The following is a 22,980-nucleotide window of genomic DNA, read 5'->3' as shown; positions in this document are numbered from 1 at the left end:
ACAGGTGGACGAGCGCCGATATACCAGCGTGAACGCGCACGCCCAGCCCCCGGAGCCGTGCACATCTCCGATCTCAGTCAGCCATGCCTCTCTCAGTTCTCAGTTGCGCGCACACACACACACTCTGCATACACACACACTGTATACACACACGCAGGCACACACACTGCATACACACACCCTCACCCCCCCCCCCCCCCCACTCACCGGGCTGACTCAGGAGTCCCCCGCTGCTCTCGAGGCCGGCCTTCCCCCTAGGTGTGCAGGGTTAGCGGCTCAGGCTCGGCAACAGCAGGCGACGCAGAAGGTGATGACGAGCTCCCTAGACGTCCGATGTGCATGCTCACGGCGTGACTTGCTCACGTACAGCTGAGGTGCATGCTCACGTCGTTATCCTTCGCTTGTATTTATTTCATTTTGCGGCCGCAAATGCTTGTGCGGCCGCCAATGCTTGTTATGGACCAGCGCTTACTTTTCCTCCACAGCTTTCTGTTATAGTTGTACCTTAAGCGTGAGGGTTATCGATAAGACAGTGATACTCACTGATACATCTTGTAATGTGCCTTGTAGCGCTTGTAATTACCTTGGGGTGCTGTTGTACTTCTGGTTGCCTATTCCATAGTAAAAATAGCGCAAATGGGCTTCTTTTCATGTGGCTTTGCATTTTACTTTAGCAAACCTCCTCAGGCCTTTTAATGCAGCAGGCATTGGCAAGCGCAGTAATTTACAGCAGGCAGCCCTGTGAGACACGGGCTCGCCCTATTTTGGCTTTGTTTCATGGGCCTCGCTCGAATGCCAGCAAGTCAAGCAGAAAGGTGTGCTCACTCTGTCTACATTTGATCGAAAAACTGACTAATGGATTGTATATGCATCTCCCGTTACGAGCCCATCCCTTTTAAACACCATCAGATAACTCGAGTGAGCTACTGCGTTGGACGCGATTAGTGGTCGCCTGTCCCATTTTTATAATTGTTTAATCTGAGACGCACAGAATAAGCAATAAAATAACAACTTTAATTTTAAAACGAAGGCAGCTTTCAATTTGTGGTTTGTGCAACGGACGCCAAGTAGAAGGCTCAGTGGATCGAGCACCTGCTGCCAAATAGGTGTAGAGCCTGAGGCTAACAGGTTCAACCCCAAGCAGGGCCAACTCTGCCTATCATCGTTGCCGAATCTAAACATAATCACGAATGTCTGTCATCATTAATTGCGTAAGAACCCTCCATCACAGCGGCGGTGCGTAGCTGGCCCTGGCTGCCCATGTTCGAGGTTATTGCCCTTGCGCCGTGACTAATCATGCTCAGTGTGTCATGTAACACTTGCGCTATGGCTAAAAGTGTTTTCGTGTTATCACCCTAGTGCTCAGGTTCTGTGTTTAAACTGGTACAATTCTATGGCCCTGGTCCTGTGGGTAATCCTGTTCCGTTTTATCACCTGGGTGCTTTAGTTTGCTCCGTGTTACCAACTTTCTACCGCCTTTCAGCAGTGGTTAAACGTGTTGTAGTTCGGCATGGTGCTGTCATTCATTGTGTACCATGTTGTAACTTTGGCACTGTGATTACAAGTTTCCTTAGATCACCCTGGTGCCGGCATTAAACACATTCCTTTCTCGCCGTGATGCTCTGGTTAAGCATGCCTTTGGTGTTCACCCTGGGATGCTTATTTGATGTGCTCCATATTATTGCGCTGCTGTAATTCAAGGTATTCTATGTTATAACACTGACACTGATCGAGAGCTTCCTAGTTTCGGGACTACTGTGCAAGGAGTCACAGATAAAAGGCCTGTGATGTGCTGGTGACCTCATCATCCAGTCACTCTCAGAGGGAAAGCTAACAATCAACTCGACCGGCTAGAGACATCCTTCAGAAGAAAAAAAGAAAAAAAAAAAAAAACCTTTGGTGCTTTCTGGGCAACGCTAAACTCGTGAGCTGTACCAAAAAACTCACGAATCATGAAAATGATGTGTCTCCAGACATTGTTTTAGCAAATTCTTATTATCCATCCCCTATGAATGCTACAGACACTGACACAGTGGGTTTATTTCGTGTATTGCGTTATATGGCTCTGTATATAGTGATTTCTACCCAAATTATACGGCTTAAAGCTCTTTCTCAAATGTCGAGAAAGAAGCTATTTATATGCCAGGGCTGAATTAAGTCAGTTTTACGTTCCTCTTGTTGAAGACTGATAGAAGTACATACGTCCATTTACTCAATCTGATCTTTCATATTTCTGTCTATCTGTATCGTAATTTCATGCAAGCATGGAGATATTTCGTGGTGACTACACTTGTGTATTTAGAAAAAGACGATGTTATGATGCTCATTATAACTCTTTTTATGACTGGAGCACTGAGATGAGCCAGACAAACAATTTTCGTTAAATCTTTAGGTAAGGGAGAGCTGTGCCCTAGAGAGAGCTGGGTCATGCCCGGAAAAACTGTAATGCACTGACCAGTGAACATAAACATTACTAGTGGGATTTTAAAGGGTAGCGCTGTGGTGTCTATCTTTGCACCTAACTGTTTGCGTAGTTAGCTATCTTGGCTCTATTTGCCAGTTTGATTGGTCTTGTGTAAGCAAGTGAGACATTGGTCTTGAGGCAAGCAATAAGAACGAGTCGCTTACCCATAGTTAGTAATGAACTTAATTGTGCGTCCGTCGCAATCTTGGGGCCTGACGCCACTGCACTTGATGCACTAAGGATAACTACATCATGGTGCACTAACGATCACCCGTATTATTGTAGCATAGCTAACCTTCAACAGCCGTCCTGATGCACTCGACAAGGATAAGCTATGTAATGTGTCACAACTGGCACAGTAGAAAGATTATCAATTTGGGTGTTTCGGACAATAACATCCCTACTGCAAGGCATTAACAGCTGCAAGTATCCCTCCTTGATGGTGGCTTATCAACCATAATAAGGTCACCAGTTTCACTACTGGGATTCACATTTTACCTGCAGTAGGTGTCTTGACCCACTGATCTATCCTAAAGTTTTGATGCACAGTCACTATGTAGATGCTGCAAAAAATGCGTTAAACATTGATCTACCCAGATCAGGTAGCCATGTCGGTGCTTGTGGAAGTGGCATCATTTGTTCTTGGGATTCTAGTGGGAACATTGCACCAGTCCAAACGACCCTTATTGATGGTAGGTTAAAGATATCCTTATTAGAATGCTATCCTAGTGGTAGCTGTGGGGAGCAGCCTTCAGGCTAAGCCTGGGAGGAATGTAAAGCAGCCTGTTTTACCAGTCTATAATCTCATGTACGAGTAAATGATAGGAGAACCACACCAGGTGTAGATAAAACTTATGTATTTGTTCTAAACACATCCCTCTAGTCCCTTTATGCGGCTAGAGGCAAATAATTAGTCAGCAACTTATTTAACACACACTAGATTAGCACAATATACGTTGAGCTCTAGGGGCATACCAAGCCATATATCAAAAAAGTGGTATAAGAACCACGAATGTCTGGGGATGCTTGTGATAATGTCCGGTTGGCTGGGATGGTATTTACCAGAAGCCAAAGTGGGGAGCTAAAAAGGCTCTTGTGCCATTTTTACAGCCTGGCATAGTTGGGGCTGTGCTAATCCTTTTGTGTAAAGACTTTGATGCTGCACTGTCAAACAGACTGTCCTTTTTTCACACAGTGAAGTAGTGTGGCTCACTGGTTAGAGGCGGCAGACCTGAGAGCAGAGGAGGGCCCGGGACCAGGGTTCGATTCCCGGCGCGGCAGGTTTCTGGACCAGGGTCAGTGTACTCGATAATTCTCTCGCCTCGGTGCCCACTCTGATCAGCGATCACACTCGGCAACTCTGGGCATTAGCTTGCCTCATCTTCACTAACGGCCCCACCAGACCGCCGGGGATGCCTGGTCTCACCCTGGAGATACCCATTAAGGGACCATCTCTCAGGGAAGCCAGGAAGGGTTTCGCAGCGGTCGAAGCGCCTTGGGACCCTACGGGTAAGTAGTGCGCTATATAAATGCCAATACATACATACATACATACACATAGAGCCTATGCATAAAGGCGTGGGTAGAAAACCAGGATTAAGAGGCGAGGGCCTCGTCTGCACCACAATTTTCATTTAGTAACCAATGAATGTTAAAATAGGAAGCCAATTCTACAGCCTAGCATGGTTAGGGCGGTGCTGATCCTAGGCTTAAAGACTTAGTTGCTGCACCGGCAGACAGACTGTCCCTTTCAAACTTAGATCCTATGGCCTAAAGACGAGGGAGGAAACCCAGGAATAGGAGGAGATGTCCTGGTCTGCAGCTGAATTCTAGTAACAATGAAGGTGCCGTGGCACTGCACTTCACACTGTGTAACGTCCTTAAGGAGTCATGTGGGCACTATTGGATTCACGGTGGACCCCATGCACTGCGTCACTATACTGCACACTGGGTACTATTCTTTAATGAAGGTCATTCTACAGGGCACTCTCTCCGTAACACTAATCCAAACACACTACTTGGGACACAAACTGAGGCTATGCTTAATACTTACAGTTGGAAGTGTTAATGAGTATGCATCGGGCGCTAATTTTATCTAAAACTTAGCATGTGATGGCAATGTAAGACAAGCACGTGTACAGCAGTTATCGCCAGAAACACTGATGGTTTGTGTTTATCTTTTCCATTTATGTATGGCCGGGTCCATGGTGGACATCTGTGAAGTGCTCCACACCCCAACGGCTGCAACAGGTGGACAGCCCAAGGAATGCGTACGTCAGGTAGAGGATGGCAAGCGACAACGCAAGTGTGATGAGCAAGCAAGGACGCAGGAGGTGCCAACACAGGGTTGATTGTTTTTGGTGTATAAACCCTAGATTGGGCTGGCCGCAGTAATGTAGCGGGATGTTGCTTCACATAAAGTGGCAGTTTTTTCCTTAACAGGAAATGTATCTCTACAGTAACGGCGCCTGCGCTCGCAGGGCCACCAGTGTCAGCATGGGATATTCATAGGTTACCAATTGGTAGGGCCAACGGTAGGGATGGGGCAGTGCACAAGGGTGTGCACTGCTAGCCTTGGCAACCCCTGGAATAATAGGCCTATGCAACGCCTCATCACCCCTGGTCGGGAAGTGGGGACTTTCATAGTACAGTAGTACCATACACGTAACATTTCCCAGAGCGTAGTGGCCAGGTGTGGGTGGTTAGACTTCACATTACGCCAGTGGGGGGGGTACACTGATAGTACCAGGATACCCCGGTCACAGCAACTACAGGGACCCTCGATAGGCATGCCCCCCCCCCACCCTCAGTCATTATCTGACATGGGGTAACGTTGATAGGGGTTAATTGGGCAAAAGGGGTTGTGGTGGAAGGGATAAATCACACTAGCAAGCAAGTTAGCAAAATGTAAAACCCAAACTGCACCATAGGGGGGCTCAGTTTTTTCCCAGGCTGCAGGTAAAAGGGGGGGGTGGACTCGGCGTGTGCGCGGAGTCACTCGGTGAAGAATTCCTCGGTAAAGAGGACCTAATTTTCTTGCAGGATCGGGTAGATGGAGGGCGGAGAGTGGGGGGTGCACGGTCTCCTTCCACGGCAGGGGGGGGCTTCGCCTCAGTCAGTTCAGGGATTATATGTCGGATTTACTAAGAAGACATACTGCACCTCCTTCGGCGGTGATCCTCCATCTAGGAGGGGAATGATCTGGCAGGTCTGGGTAGAAGGGTCCTCCTGGAAGAGATTATATCAGCAGCAGGGTGGCGGGCAAAGCGGTTACCGGGGGCGTGATTGTATGGTCACAGCTGATACCGAGAATGCAGTGGAGAGGGGGGGACTCAGTTAGCGCGTTGAATCACTCGGTAAAGAGGGTCAACAACAAGCTGGACAAGTTATTCAGAACTCCGGTCTTACAGACCATACCTCATGGGTGCATCTGGGGGGAGCACTTCTACCTGCGGGACGGGGTCCATTTAACAGAGGCGGGAAATGCCCTTTTCAGGAATATCTTGGCATGGGTTGACGTCTTTGCAGGTAGGTTATGACCTTTCTATAGGTAGGGGCGGGGGGGGGGGGGGGGGCCAGATAGTCGGTCAACTATGCTGGCCTGTGGCGGTAAGGTCATAATCGGTGAGCAGCATTTTAAGGTCCTTAGGGGGGGGCGGGCCCATTCACGAAAGGGCCGCCCGTCGGGAGGGATTGGTCTCTCCCAGAACTTCAGGGGCAGGATATGATATCCATTACTTAGAAGGGTGCGGGGGAGGGAGTCCACGCTTTCCTCAGGCTGGTAGCCACCCCTCACAGACACTATGACGTCATCAAGGTGCGCAAGTGTGGTCCCTCCTGTTATGGTTTATGGAGTTGAGAGCGCACGTGGGTGAAACGTGCCCTGGGTTGCGCATGCGCCATCTCGAACGTGAGAGCGTAGCTGTAAAGGATCTGACACCGGTTAGCGACCTTGCCGTCCGACTTAATTATTAGAATGCATTAAATTTTCAGGATGTTTAGATTAGGTTAGGAAACATGCTGTACTAGATATTTGTTAAGGTTAGCCCATCATACAATGTCAAAATGGATGTTAAATCTAATGTTCTGAAATGTGCATTTAATAATTGTCAAAATGTTTATTTTATTAAAATTTTCATTTTATTTCATATTTTAATAAATACGGCCAGGGGGGCCCTGTCCCCCTGACTTCCAAAGACCCATGTCTTGACTTGTTGAATTAAGTAATGCATTTTGTGAAGTAAGGAGGGGGGTGGCCGGTAGTCCCATACCATGAGAAAAGGGGGGGCCAATCGGCCCCCACGCATGCATGGCGGGGCCCGGCCCCTCCCATATCCCGTTCCCTTCGTGGTGGCTTGCCCTCGCCCCAGAAGTAGTTGTGCACTTCCGGGCCGAGGGGGCGGGGACGCGACCTCGAAGGGGTTAAGAGCCTGGGAAGCGCGGGTAGCGGCCTCTTTGTGCCCGCGCTCCCCAGGCTCGCTCCTCGCCCCACCGTGGGGCTGTTTAATTTTCCCCACCCTCCATCCCTTTGGTTAGCGGAATTGGGGTAAAGACAATGGTAGGTATACTGTCTAGCGATGTCCAGGATCATAGGAAAGAAATGCTTGCTGCCTTAGGCCTTTTTTCCCCGTTACAGGTGAAATGTGCATCTGTATATGCTTGGTGCTTTGCTGTGGTTTTTTAACTAATTCTTTCCTTAGGCTTTTTTCCCGTTTACAGGAAAATGTACATATGTAGATGTGTTGTGCTTTGCTGTGGTTTTAACCAATTTTGTCCTTAGGCCTTTTTTCCATCTTAGATAGCAATGTCGTATTTATTATGTGGGTTTGGCGGTAAGGTCATAATCGGTGAGCAGCATTTTAAGGTCCTTAGGGGGGGGCGGGCCCATTCACGAAAGGGCCGCCCGTCGGGAGGGATTGGTCTCTCCCAGAACTTCAGGGGCAGGATATGATATCCATTACTTAGAAGGGTGCGGGGGAGGGAGTCCACGCTTTCCTCAGGATGGTAGCCACCCCTCACAGACACTATGACGTCATCAAGGTGCGCAAGTGTGGGCCCTCCTGTTATGGTTTAATGGAGTTCAGAGCGCACGTGGGTGAAACGTGCCCTGGGTTGCGCATGCGCCATCTCGAACGTGAGAGCGTAGCTGTAAAGGATCTGACACCGGTTAGCGACCTTGCCGTCCGACTTAATTATTAGAATGCATTAAATTTTCAGGATGTTTAGATTAGGTTAGGAAACACGCTGTACTAGATATTTGTTAAGGTTAGCCCATCATACAATGTCAAAATGGATGTTAAATCTAATGTTCTGAAATGTGCATTTAATAATTGTCAAAATGTTTATTTTATTAAAATTTTCATTTTATTTCATATTTTAATAAATACGGCCAGGGGGGCCCTGTCCCCCTGACTTCCAAAGACCCATGTCTTGACTTGTTGAATTAAGTAATGCATTTTGTGAAGTAAGGAGGGCGGTGGCCGGTAGTCCCAGACCATGTGACCCAGAGCAAGAGGGAGTAAAACACACAAGAAGGAAAGAAGGGGGTGGGGTGGGGTGGGGTGGGGCGGGGAGAACGACGGTAAAAGTGAACTGGAGCGAGAGCAGGCATATGTAAGATTGAGACAGAGAGGCGGGTGGTGCCTGGTAATGGATGAATGAGACATGAGGTGGTGTCGAGACCACGCTCCACTGGTATTTGGCAACTCAACATTCGATAGCGTGTGCCGCGTGTTTCTGAGCAAACCGTCTGGCCCCGGCACTTATTATTTTACAAATTAAGCCCCGTGGATTACTAGTGCAACACTGTGTAATGTTGGTTGGTGCAAATGTTTCTTGGTAACTTGAACAATATTGTGCATCACCCGCGCATAATTGCCAGACAGTGGTGCAATTGGCATGGCCTGGCCCGAGGAAGCGTGCGAGGGACACATAATGGGACATTTGATTCTGAAGGCCTCTGCGAGAGCCGCATATCCCGCCTTCCTGTCTGCTCGCGGGGTGTCGCACAGAGCTGTCATTGAGGTGAGGCCTGGTCTAAGAGGACATGCTAAGCATACCGCCGAGGCCAGTCACGCATGGATGTATTTCGGTGGCCGCTCCCAATGGATTCCCCGAGACCGTGAGAAGTGTTTGAAGCGGTCTATTTTTAAGAGACGTCAGTAATAACTTGGCAGCAGGCCGGCCCATCTCCAAGCCCAGCGAGGGTCAGATGACACGAGGCACCTTGCTTGCAGGCTTGGTCCAGTGGCGAAGCTGCCCATACGAAGTAACCTGTGATCTCCAACCTAACTTCTTCAATGGACTCCTTCAGCTACGCTTGCTGAGCAAAATCTCCCAGCTGCCGGAGCAGTGATGTGCGTGACAGACTTTCTAGTGGATAGGAGCTGAATCAGATTGCCAGAATGCCGGACGAAACAGGTACATGGTGGGAGGGGCGGCCTGTTTGCTGATTTGGACACAGACTGATTTGATTTTTTTGTTTTTTCACCTGTTTTCAATTTGTTTCAGCCCTGAGCAATACACTCTTATGGGAAATGGGAGACTTGAGGGGGTGGGGGTCCTAAGTGCATCCTTTTGCTGAGCACCTGTACGTAGTCAATGTTTTTGATAGTTAGTCCAAGCGATGGCGGCGTTAATCTTTAAGGGCAAAGTACTACTGTATTCCTAATGCTGGGGGAACATTTGTGTTTGTAAGAAAGAGCTATCCCGAGTCTCAATTTAATTGACAAAATACAAGTTTTTCCGAACTTTTGACTTTCTCAAAACTGTTTCATAATAGGACTAACATGTGGGATAATTTAACACATTTTGGGCGTGCTACAAAAAAAAAGACTCATTCATTTTATTTTTAGTGATATTTTCGGTTGTGCTAATATAGTTTAACAGATATGTGCCAACATGTGTGGACTTTGCTAACTACAACCGCATTATGTGTGTAATGCTGGAGTCGGGGCAGTCCTTCTTGATACTTTCTACAGTCTGTTGTAAAGATGAAGCCCTTATTTGAGCATTAGAATTCATCATGAACATATTAAAAGTAAAAGATTTGATAAATGTCAAGGCTATTTAAGTTCACGAATTTCCTTATGTATAAATGTTCTTACTTACCAGAGGCTATGGTCTTTGGGTGCTAATTAATTGAAAAAGGCTTGCGATTTAAAGTGAATAATTAGCTTGTAAATTATTGTAAATAACGTTTTAATGAATTAGGAGTGTTCAACACTAAATAACAAACTAACAACAAACGTCACATCAGACATGTATAATCTAGGCCTGTAAAAACGCAAAGGATATTTTTCTTCTTCCCTTTTACATTTTCTGTGTGTTCTTAAAAATCTGAGCTGGCTCTACATGCCCCACAGTTCAATGGAGTGTAGACACAAAACATGGAGGTGCACTACCATTTTTAGACTTCACCTGCATAGCTCTTACGCTGTTCTTGAGAAATCTATTGTTTCTAATATAAACTTACATCCCACCTCCTCTCTTTTCTGTGCGTGCCACTTACCTTTCCTCCATTTCTATTGGCTGTAGCAGATTTTCCTGCATTTACCCATGCTTGTTCCTCGTCCCCTTCTCTTATCAGTTTCCCGCCGCCAAAATACTGTTAAAATCTGCTTTGGTGGAACTATATTTTCATAAAGTTTTGCCTTTTAATCTTGCAGCATATTTATATAACCATTTATCACCCAGGGAGATTAGGTGATTTGCATGGAATCGCAGAATGTTGCGCAGCGCCGCAGAGACTCGAACCGGGAACACCAGCTCGCGAGTCAGCAGCCATGGATGCTGCTCCATGTCCTCTCCACTCCTGTGTTCCTTCTCCTTCCCCAGTTTCAGCATGGAGACATTCAAATATCCCTTTTATCCACTGTTTTTAGGTCTCGTAGCGAAAACACAGCGCGTCAGCGCTGTGTCTCGCTAGAGATCTATTGTTAGCGACTGTGCTTCCCAGGAGACAGTCCCGGCCGCGTGCATCGCCTTGGAGCCGATTTGAAACTGGAACGCGCGCTGTGGCCAGGCGCTGTCTCCTGGGAAGCTCAAGCACCACACACGCATGCGCATACATACACACAAGCGCCCATGCACGCACGCACACACATACATACAGAGACGCCCCCCCCCGACACATACACACACGCGCGCACACACACAAGTGCACCGAGGCCCCCCCTCCCCCGCCGTCACCGTCGCACACATACATACACACACGAGCATACACGCGCACACACACACACAAGTGCACCAAGCCCCCCCAGCCTTTTGGAACTTACCTGGCCAATGTCGGGGACTCTTCTCTCAGCACGCGGCGCCCAACCTCCTGCTAGCGCGGCCCCGGGGCTCCACACCGCTCACAGGAGCCCCGGGCCGCGAGACACATTGACTTCGCCTGCCTCCGCCTGCCTCCTCTTCCGGTCTGGACGTGGCCCCGCCCCCGTCACAGGCGACTGTGCCTGACTTCCGGGGCGGCCTCGGCGGGATTCCGGGGTGTACGGAGAGGTTTTCTGTTTGGTAGGTGTTTGTATCTATCTGATTGTATTTTTAGGTCTCGTAGCGACATGCGTGTGTGGGTCTCGCTAGAGATCTAAAAATACAATCAGATAGGAAGCAGAGATAATGTAATTGGAGAAAACGAGGCTTGGCTGCAGGGTGGGTCTGTCTCACCAGCGCTACATAAGGCAGCATCGAGTCTTTTATACATTGAGAAACTCCCGCTAAAACAATGGCTTGCGCAATAAAATCTTATGACTTGAATGTGTTTATTTATTCTGCTGACAAGGTGTCCTCTATTGCGTGTAAATAAAGGTGTGTCTACAGTTTTAGAGTCCACGCGCCAAGACTAGAATTATTATATTTCCGATTGTTTCTAGCCGGGCGCGTCACCTCAGAGCACACCATAAAAGACGGCACAAAACAGTCAGAGTACAAATTTCATCATCAGCGGATTCAAGTGTAAGGCGTGGCCGCCTGGTCCATCAGGTAGGTGCGGCCCGTATGTCACTTGGTGCGTGCTCCCGGAGGAGTGCGTTCCATCCGGTTAAAGATATGTCCGTGACGTCGGCCTTCGCAATCTGTGGGTGGGTGGCTGCACCTGTGTAACTTCTTAGAAGCCGCTGTCATCGTGCGCGCGTAAAGCGTAATGTGGGAAGCGGAAGTGGTATCACGTTCAGTGCTGCGTCTTCCAAGCAGAATACTTGCTGCTACATGCAGAAAGGAGCCAATGCATTTCCCTTCTGGGGAACAGGGGGTGAAGTCCTCCGTGCCAGCTGTGAATTTATCACAATGTCACATTCTCCTACGTATTTCTAATTTATGTTGTGCAACCTCTTAGTTGGTTGTCATATCGCAGGATTTCATGTCTGGCAGGCTCAAAGAAGCCCTGACTTTTTGGCCAGCGGCCATTTCATGCTGAAATGTGTAAAGCTGCACGATAGTATGCAAAGTTAGACTTGCAAGCTGAAGAATGCAAAAATGCAAATGCCTAGAAGCCAGGGCTGTCTTAATCTTAAGGGGCTACAAATGAAATGGGACCACTTGGCATCTGATTGCATTTTGACATGTGTGGTTTTAATTTTCCCATACTTAACACGTTTTTAAAAATGCAAACAAAAAGTGGTGACTAAAGATGTTGTAGGACTGTTCCAGTGCTTCATTGGTAATTAAAAGAAAAACGAAGGTCCCCAAAATTCTTTTGAGGCTTGAATAAGAAGCAATTGCCTCAAGTTACCGCCTCCGCTGGAGGACCCAAACACCTCTGCTAAATGAGGAACTACAAGAGAGATCAAACCCAGAGTTACCCATTTCCTGGTAATTCTTCATTTCTTGGTGGACTTTCAGGATCCAACTTGTAATGGGCTTGTTTATCCCCACCACTGCCTGTATGCCTAGCCCAGGTATCGGTAACACCACAGAGCTGCCTATACATGCTTTTTTCTAACTCTTGAGGGAGAACTTCAGCTGGAGTGGGGAGGGGGGTCGGGTCGAAAATCTAGGCCATTTAGCAGACCACTCATAATGAGAGCTTAAGAAATGAGGAATTCCCACAGGAATCAGTGAATCTGGTTGTCTTTTCCATGGTAAATTCTCATTTTGGTTGGACTTTCACCAGGCTTGTTGGCTCCTTTTTAGCAACTCAAAACTCTGGGTGACCTATAAACGTGATTCAAATGAAGCCGGTACCAGCCCCTTAGGAATTAAGAGGCCTCTTATACTGAGGACCTTTGTTTGGAGTCTGCCACCCTTGAATGTAGCAGTCATAGCAGACAATAAAAACCACAACGGAGGTTTTCAGTATTTATAGGGTGTGGTAATTACTCGGGGACACCACCACTTCACTCGGGGACACCACCACACCACTCTGGGTCACCACCACATCACTCAGGGGCACCACTCGTCACTCGGGGACACCACCACATCACTCGGGGGCATCACTCGGGGACACCACCACATCACTCTGGGACACCACCACATCACTCTGGGACACCACCACATCACTCGGGACACCACCACATCACTCGGGGACACGACCCACTTCACCCTTCCACCAACTCAATTACAATAACTTTTATTTAAGTATTAAAAAAATGAAAAGCCATTGTTATTTGTAATATCAATACATCTAAGTCATGTAAATACAACTCATATTGCATTACAAATGCTATAGGTGTCACATTTGCAAATGTTATAGCTATTGGCATTGTCATACACAATGCCAATAACTCAAACTTTAATGCTGCGAGACCTATTGCATTGCAAATGCTTGTTTTAGTTGAAGCACTCAACACCGTTTGGTGCCAGGCAGGGAACGTTGTATAATACTGCCACCTAAAGGCAAGCCTAGGGAGGATAATTAACCTTAGGGAGATGCGACTCCTGAAGCGATGGTCGTTCCATTGCCCCAAATGTCCTTCCCCACTTCTTACCCCTTTAGCGTCAGATCTAACCCACTCATTACCTGCGAGGCAAAGGATGACCCAGTTCTTTGGCCTCTGAGCCATGATATCACATGAACAGTTTGGCCAATTATGATAATACTGGGCGGATGCCAAACGATTAACAGAAGAAGATTCACCTGAACCACAGGAAGCGGAGTAGAAGGTTGAAGATCTAGGGAAGCATGACTAAATTCAATGCACAAAGTTCCACCTCAATAATGCCCAACCGGTCATAGATTGGCTTTAGTTGAGCCTCCACGATGTCAATTATTTTGTTGAAACCCCCTCCGGCCCACTATCTCTGCAGAGATTTCCTCGCCACATTCAGCAGAGTCCCTCTGAGCCAACAGATATTGAGCTGGTAGTTTTAGATTTGGCACATGGTTGGACCCTCTTTCTTTTTGTTGGCTGGCCATTAGCTGTATGGCTGATACACTGGATAATGACTCAGAGGACACCGGAGGAGAAGAGAGAAGTTCCAATTCAGTTGCAATAATTGGACCTATGGTACCTCAAGTGTTTGGCAAGGAGGGTGCACTGGTGAAGCAGCAGTAGTAAGGGACAAATGGCGCTCATCAAGTGCAGTTTTCTTATTATTGACACCTACTGCAAGTTGAAGAAACCCATTAAGTGAAGTACCCGTCTGGGATTTAGCAAGTTGGCTGCCGTCTTGCGTTTCCCCATCCTGATAGACATAGTCAAAGTCAATGTGACAGAATAATCACAACAGTGCCTTGAAGAGCGCAACAGCAGCAATTATTTCTTTATGTAGTTTTATATAGGATTGACTCTGAGTAAAGGAACGACAGTACTTTACGTAAGTGATAAATTACTTGGGAGTAAATGCGTTACATTAGATAAAAGATTAGACCAATGATAACAATGAAAACAGTAAACTACATAAGACAATAAACTGAAAATACGAATGTCAAATAGAAGATAAACTGCGTAGACGTTGAAAAGTGAAATACTTTATTGCGAAAGGTTCATAGTACCAGGTACAGTTTGTACCGGAAAACGATAACAAACAATAACATATGAACATGGTTTGGTAAAAATACCATGAAGCAAAACATTTCAAGCAGCAGAAATAAGCCAGGGTTGAATAAGGAGTATTATGTCCATTTGTGGAGCGCAGTTAGAGTACAAGGAACCCATTCAGAACGACATCTATGTCCATACATGTTTTTACAGTCTTAATGAGCTTAAAGTGATTCACTGTATCAACTGCAGCAGATTGGATGAGAAAGACCAGGCTTAAGGAGCCACTCAAACCAAGGATGTGGAGTGTGTCAACAATTACTTAGATCAAGGCAGTCTCCATGCAGCACCCTTGTCTGAAACATGATTGGCACTCATCAATAAATCATTTGCAACACAGTTCTCAGTAACATTTTTGAAAAAAGGAAAGACCTGCAGCCTAGCGAAAGTTATTAAGATGCCTTGAATACGCAGTGGGTTTTTTAAGAAATGGGGTAACTTGATAATCTTAAGGTAATCGGGTAGCGTCCCTCATTTCAAAAAGAGGATCACCAGATGAGTCAAATGAGGTAACAGGTGGTATGCTAAGTCTTTAGCAATGCACATCTGTGCTGGATCCCGTGAAGTGACACCATTTGTGCCCTTCGTGATAATTTTTTATAATTCCCCAATCAAGACTAAGTCAACATGGTGTCATATAACCATGTATTTACAGCTAAATTGTATTTTCATCTGGGAGGTCAGGCAGCAATAGCTCACTGGATTTCACTTTTTGATCAAAGACATTATCAATTCTTTCCGAATTGACAGAAGGGTCATAAAATCTTATTGAGAGAGAGGAATTATTACCACATCTGAGCATTCGGAATACGTGTTTAGAGTGTTTTAGTGTTGTTGATGACAGAATTGAAGTGGTGTGTTTTAGCATTGAATTTTGTTTTTATTGTATAAAGGGATCTAGCTGTCCTCGGACTGTCCAGCTTAGGAAGGGAAGGTGCTTGTCTCCACTTGTTCTCCACCATTCTTAGCTAAGCAGCCATGGCCTTAGTGAAATGGGTAAGAATGTACTCTGGAGGGTTTTCTTTGACCAAGACACATCTGATCTCGAGACAGAGGACAAACCTATGCGAAATGTAGCATTTGGTCAAAAAGTGGTTTATCCATTCTCTCAAATTGAATGCAATTGATGTCACAGGACACTGCATACCTGGGGTCTGAGCTATGCAGTCGCTCCTCCTCTTTGGAAGGATAAGGATGGGGATGAAAGAAGGAAGTGTGGTGGACTAGCCAAAGTCAAAAGCAGATACTAATTTCATTAATTTATTTAAACTTTTCTATTTCAGGGACACTTAAGACATCAGATCACTTTGAAGGAGATTGTGAAGTTCAACGCACAGCAATTAGGTTTGAAAAGAATATGATGACACAATGTAAGAGAATATAAGTGTTTTCCCATACAACCTTTGTGTATTTTTTTAGGTTATCTTTCAAGATTGGGTAAGGTGTGTTTAACCTGATTTTATTAGGGACGTCATTCAAGTTCATGGGTGTGTACAAAACTAGCCACAGTTCAGATATTCATATGTTAGACTTTTAAATGATATAGAACAGAAGTTGTTACTGCTGAAGGCATAGGTTTGGTACCATAATGCTGAACTGGAGCGTATAATATTCAGTGAAACATAAAGATACAGCAATCTACATAAGACAATGAATACATACACTATAATAATCTTACCCTACTCTGGATAATGTTCCTCGCTTTCCAGACAAAGTGACAACATCAAACCCTATTCTCTTCCCACTTTGTCTGACTTCTTCTGTGTAAAATCCGTCAATTGGAATGCCAGAGGACTTTAGTGCTTCAACTGTTTTCTGGACCAATGTAGTCTTTCCAACTCCTACAAAACAGAATTAAAATATTGGTCTTGTTATTGGTAAAAGAAAAATTTCAGCTTATGGAATCTGTGAAAGATAGCTAGCATAGATTTGTTGGAGGGTGTTAATTTGTGTCTGAGAGGCCCGGTGAAAGAAAAACCTACCTGTGATGAGACATGCTGCAGCAGGGGTACCTCTGAAGAGGTTGCTCAATGGAACTCTTGTGCATTAATTCTCTCTTTGTGGGAGGAGATAGAGGATTGCTTAGATATGTGTGTACTGTGATGTGGCTCAAGGGAACAGGATAGGTTGTTACAGGTCCACCTCTGCCTATAAATATGGCCCAGTTAGACTTTCCTTAGCTCTTAGGCAAGAACAGGTTTGAAGAACCCACTTCCCACCATGAGCGGCGAAGACAGTCAGTTCCACAACTCACCTGAAGATAATGCATATTGTGTAAAGATCAATCCTAACAGACAGGAATACATGTTATTAATTTGTGGATTACTGGAGTACCTTTCCCCAATAAATACATACACACAAGACATCCACATTATAACTTTAAGAAAGCTTTATATTTGCAGTTATCAGTCAAGTACATTTTATTGTTGATTAATTAAAATCTTACAATATAAGATCATAAAACAATCATATTATACAATCATGATCATCATCTTTATTCATCTAAAATATTAGACCATAACAGCACAATACAAAAATACAACACTAGTATAAAATAAAATACTCAGATATATTACATATTATATAAACTAATATATAGAAAGAGACAGTGTGTAAAATACATGTAAAATGTACTGCGTATGTAAAAATATTCCTTACCATATTTGCTTAAAGATTGTCTAAAAGTAATATTAGATTGTGTTGATTAGAGCAACATACAAGATGGGAAGAACCTCAAAACTGGGCCAGCCATATGATCCTGACGTGCCCTCCCGATCCAACACCTGTACATTACAGTCTATCAATAGCCAACATATAACAGAGTTGTTAAAACAGACTTCCTTGCATAGAGAACACTCCACAGAAAAGATGACATTCTTACGCAAATATTAATTGTTGATAGTGACTCTAGAAATAAATATGCTGGGCGACATTTATCAAAGTCCAGATGCTTCAAATGGCTTAATATGTAGCGCTTCCTCCATTCTTTATAAAATTTACAAAAAAAAGAATAACATGCATTGTTGTCTGGCATGAGGCATTATCGCAGGGACAATTCGATAACGTGAGGGACCAGTCATTTAGTTCAGGAAAAGTAACCATGCGATGGAAGGTATCCATCCTAAAACGAGTTAGGACACATCTATGCTTTTGGTGTGTAAACTCTCGCAGATATAGTTGCATATCGTAACTGGTTAAGATTAGCTGCTTTCTTTGAACTGAGGGTTTTACAAGTTCCATGGACAACCTGTTGTTCTCCAGATGTGCTAAGCAATCGGATTTTAGATCGTTCTTGTTCAAATTCTCTAAACTTTCAGGCTTATTAAAATATTCAGGGTGGCCTACGTCCTTACAAAAACATTCTAAATATTTTAACCAGGGACTTTTTGCATAATGAAATGAATTTAGACAATCCTTAATGACAAGTAGATTCAAAACTTATACTCAGATATCCATACTTTATGCCATAGCAAGGGCGGTTCCCTTCGTTCTCCACTAATTGTATAGTCATGCAGTTTACGTGTTCCCATATGCCTGCCTCATAAACTGCTATGCGAACGCATTTTGCCTTATAGATGATGAGTATTTCCCTTGGTGGATTAGTACCTAATCTTTAAACAAATTTGCGTAATGCAATGCAGGCACTTCTAAAGAGCAGCAACCTTATATTAATGGCTTGGCTCCATGAGCCACCTTTGTCAAATAACAAGCAAAGATATGAGAAAGTGTTGGCAAATTCGATGGATGTATCCTGTATTCTCAATCAATCAATCAATCAATCAAGGGTTTGTTAAAGCGCGACTGTAGGAGAGTAGGGTCTGCAATCCTATGATCACCCGGACTTTTTGCTTTTGTTTCACTGGTTTACGACTTTCTCGGGCTGTGGGCCTGCCAATCAGACCCACAGCCTAGCTGTTCTCTCACTAAATTGATGCGTGTACCTTAGGTGCATTACCCAATTGGAACTGGGCCACCCTGTCAGACCCTGTAACTCAGGGCATCGGTGTACCCAGGGCCTACCAGGGGCTGAAGCATGTATTATGCCACCCCTGGATGGCCATCTAAATCTGACACAACTGGCTGCACGACAGCTGGGGCCACGTGGCGTACTCGCCCGTTGCTATAGGTGTAGTATCCCTATACCAAACCTTAAAATGGACACCCGAGTTCCTCTCAGTCACTCCTATGGCAGGCCTTGACAATCCTGAAGGCAGAGTGCATGGAACCGGGTGAATTGGGCTCTGGCACGAGCCGAGCCCGGTTGCAGCTTGCGGAACCAAGACCCAATGGCTGTTCCATGATAACGCGTATCATATCGGTAACTTCGGTATCGCGTTATCAAGACATGTCGAGTAAGGTGTCATACGAATCGGGCTGCTGCCCCCTCACCAATTCTGGCGACGAGGGTAGCATTCCGCCCTTCTAGAGGGACACGACATGTACGTAACTGTGAACCCCGGTTAAAGTTAACTGAAGCCTCAGCTCCACAAAATGGATGCTGCCACCACAGACACAAGTCTGACCTCCTGCTGCTGGGAGTCCTTCCAGCGAGGAGAGCTTGGACAAAGGGTTTCCTGTCAAGGGCGGTGTTCGCACCGTCCCAGACAGGGTTTGTGTATTCTGGGTAGGTAGGGCTTTACAAGAAGGTGACTGCGGAGTGGCACCCCGGTGCTCACTACGCATCTGCCGGCTAGAACCAGTTCCAGGGGCGCGCAGCCCCTGACCTGGGGAAAGTCCAGCAGGGGGAGAGGGGTGTAACTACCCCCCTTCCTGGTCCCACCCTTAGGGCAGGACCTAGTCATGTACCCACCCCTTTCTTTAGGATAAAGGCCGGAGCGGGGACCCTTCCAAATTAGATCATCTTTGAATCAAGAATACTTTCTACGAAAGGACTTCGAGACTCTTCTCAAGATTTCTCCCTTGTGACTAAGGAGTAGTCACCCTGCACCAGCGGGCACCATCTAAGAACTCTGCGGTTTGCTGCAAGTCCTTCCTCAAGGATCCGACGGCCCAGCTCGACGAGAACCGGCTTCCCTGGCACCTCTGACCTCTACCCACGTCGTCAGCTCAGCTGAGATCTGTGGGTGCGACGAGACCTAGAGGGACCGGCCATCATCAAAACCTGCACGCTTTTCTTAAACAGCACGACCATCGAAGCAATTCTCTGGTGAGTGCTCTGGGGTCCGAGAAGCCCCGACCCTGAGTAGCTCCAGCACCGAAGTGCAGTCTCCCAGCATCTCCACGATCTGCGTGGGGCCCTTCTGCTCGCTGCTCAGCACGTTGTCTGGTCACTAGCCGCTGGCTTGTGCCCTTCTTTGACGACAACCGACAACCAACGCTGCTGGTCTGGTTGCTCCAGACTGGCCTTCTGCTTCCTTCTTTGAGAGAAGCACCCCGGACCCTCCTGGTCCACTCAAGACGCCATTTTAGGCCCACCACGTGGCCCTGAAATCTGCCAAGGCTTGTTGCCCCAATCCTGGGCCCAGCGACGCCGACAGCATCAACCTTCGTGGGACAGCTCGCACCTCCATCCTGGTCGCCGACAACGCCTCCTGGTCCGTGAGACTGCAGAGCCTAGCGTCGCCCACTCACCTAGTCGAGGTGACGGCCATCCAGTGCCTTCCTGGTACCCTCTGACTACTGGCTAGTAGTACGAACTTGGTCCCCTCTGCTTTCAGGTATCAACGATCACTGATCCAGGCTTGGATCTCTACGAACTATTCATCACTGGTCGCCGGCCAGCAACTCCCTTTTCTTCCGGCTCCTGGCTCGTCAGCGAAGACCCCGACGCCTGTAAGACTTGTGCAGCCGCAGCCCTCGTGGCTAGGTAACTTCGGCATTTCGGTGCCTGCATAGCCTCCTTACTCTAGGGTCCCGAGTCCCTCGCTTCCGACTTGCCTTATCGGGTCCGCCCGAGACCATTAGAACTTTCCGTGCCCTCGGGCATTTGTTTTAATTGTGCACTTGAAGTATTTTCTAAGAGCTTTGTTCTGTGCTTAGTACCCTGTCCTCATAAAGAGTCCAGCGCTGTTGTGATTCTTAATAAATATACTGTTTATTTTCATAACACTTGTGTGGTGTCCTTTCACTTGGTGTTCAAGGGGTATGTGATGGTATAACAGCTGGCTTAACACGCCCTCTAGAGTTTAGCCCGAAGACTGCTCGTATCCACGCTACTAGGATAGCTGGTCTAAGGTTGACTTACAACCAATCACCATAAGGGTCGTTTGGAACGATACATAGTGGTCGCTAGAATAGCGAACGCTGCATATCGGGCCAACTTCTCACAGCGACTACTCACCCGTAAGGGTCTCAAGGCGCTAGGGGTAGGTGGAGAGTGCAGGTCTTAATCCATCAAGGAGGGGGTCTGTTGAAGAGCCAGGTTTTGAGGTTTCTTGCGAAGATGGGGAGCAATGTTGTCTGTCTGAGGTGGAGTGGAAGGGCATACCATGGTTTGGCTGTGAGGAATTTGAATGAACAGCATCCTGATCTGGTCTTTCTGGTGCGGGGGACCACGGCGTAGGAGAGCTGGACTGATCGTAGGGTCCTTTGGGATGCGTGGAATTTGAGTCGGCGGTTCAGGTATGCTGGTCCAATACAGTGAAGGGCCTTGTGTGCGTGGGTGAGTATCTTGAAGGTTATTCACGCCTCGACGGGTAGCCAGTGGAGTGTGTGCACGTGCTGGGAGATGTGGCAGTGTTTTGGCAGGTTGAGTACCAGTCTTGCGTCCGTGATTTGGGTGTTCTGTAGCTTGCGGAGGAGGTTTTTGTTTATTACGGCGTAGATTACATTGCCGTAGTCAAGTCTGCTGGTGACTAGGATGTGAGTGACGGTCTTTCTGTGTTCGAGGGGGATCCATTTGAAGGTCTTATGAAGGACGCGGAGAGTGTGGAAGCAGGAAGACGAGACAGAGTTGATCTGGTGGTCCATTTTGAGCTTAGAATCCAGGATGATTCCCAGGTTGCATGCGTGGTCCATGAGGATTGGTGGGTTTCCGTGGGGCGGGGGGCCACCAGGTGTCGCTCCAGGCGTCGGGGTTCGGGCCCATGATGAGGTACTTCTGTTTTGTTGGTGTTTAGTTGTAGCCAGCTGATTTTCATCCATTTGGCGACGGCTTCCATGCCTTCTCGAAAATTATGTCTGGTGGTGTTGGGTTCGTTGGATAGGGAGAGGATGAGTTGGGTGTCATCTGCGTATGACACAATGTTGAGTCCTTAGGTTCTGACGATGGGGGCGATTGGAGCCATGTAGACGTTGAAGAGCGTCGGGCTGAGGGAGGAGCCCTGGGAGACTCCGCAGGTGGTAGGTGTTGGGTCCGAGAGGAAAGTGTGGGGGAGTTGGAGTCTGACCAGCTGCATTCAGCCGGAGAGGAAGGAGCGGATCCAGTCGAGGGCCTTGTCATTGATTCCTGCCAAATAGAGTCTGCGTATTAGGGTGTGGTGAGAGACGTTTTTGTATGGGGTACATTAAGATGAAATGCATTGGAGGATCTAAGTAGCCTGTTGGGGATGTAGGTGGTTAGGTGATTTATAAAAAAACTAGGGACCTATCTTGGGGGAGGCTTTATAGGCAATACATAATGCCTTGAATTTTATTCAGTTCCTCACTGACAACCAATGGTACCTCTTAATAACATGTGAGATGGATTTAAACTTGGGGGTTCCAGACAGCATTCTGGCGGCCGCATTCTGGAATTCTTGCAATTTTTGAATGACCCTGCTCTGTGCATTGGCAAACAGCCTGTTGCAGTAGTCTAAGGATGACATCACCAGTATGCTGACCAAAGTTTTTCCCGCATTCAAAGGGAGAAATGGAAGAATATTCTTAATCAGTCGGAGTTTATAGAATGACGCCAAAACCACCGAATTGGCATGGGGTGCGAAAGCCAATCTATCGTTGAATAAGACGTCTAGATTCCTGACCTTAGTGACTGAGTTTGGTATGGAGCCTAGAGCAGGTGGCCACCAGAAACTGGACCATATGGGGGATAGCTTACCAAAGATCATGGCCTCCGTTTTTTCAGAGTTAAGTTTAAGACAATTGCTAGCCATCCAGCTACTGATGGCCAACATGCCCTTTTGGAAGCTAGCAGCTACCCTTTCTCCGTTGTTGATAATTGAGAGCACCAACTGGGTATCGTCAGCGTATGATGTTAGGCCCATCCCATGTGCCTTGATGGCTCTGGCTAAGTCCGACACATAGATGCAAAAAAGTGTCAGACTCGGGGATGAGCCTTGCGGAACTTCACAAGGTAATGTCAATTGGGCAGAGTGGAAGTTGCCCAGAGTCACCGCCTAGGTCCAGTTTGTGAGAAAGGATAACAGCAGGCCTTTTGCCTTGTCCTGAATGCCCATTGCAGTGACACTGTCGATCAGAATGGTGTGATCGACCTTGTCAAATGCAGCTGAGAGGTCCAGCAATACGAGTACAGCTGTACCTCCCTGGTCCAGAATGAATCTTATATCTTCTGAGGCCTTAATTAATGCCGTTTCTGTACCATGAGCTTTTCGAAAACCAAATTGGATGTCATCTAACAAA

General features: G+C 46.7%; 1 protein-coding gene across 2 annotated transcripts in view; it reads right to left on the bottom strand.

Annotated features, from left to right (window-relative positions):
* NTPCR (nucleoside-triphosphatase, cancer-related) overlaps nucleotides 1-22,980 on the bottom strand; it is a 376,293-nt gene that overhangs the window by 302,206 nt on the left and 51,107 nt on the right. For both annotated transcript variants that reach the window (XM_086959590.1, XM_086959588.1), the window contains exon 2: nucleotides 16,121-16,283. In XM_086959590.1, coding sequence (XP_086815716.1) covers nucleotides 16,121-16,283 — 163 coding nt within the window. The remainder of the gene's footprint in view (nucleotides 1-16,120; nucleotides 16,284-22,980) is intronic.

This window comes from Lissotriton vulgaris, chromosome 2_2 (assembly GCF_964263255.1).
Source record: "Lissotriton vulgaris chromosome 2_2, aLisVul1.2, whole genome shotgun sequence".
Taxonomy (NCBI): Eukaryota; Metazoa; Chordata; class Amphibia; order Caudata; family Salamandridae; genus Lissotriton; species Lissotriton vulgaris.
This window is presented reverse-complemented; position numbering and strand designations above follow the sequence as displayed.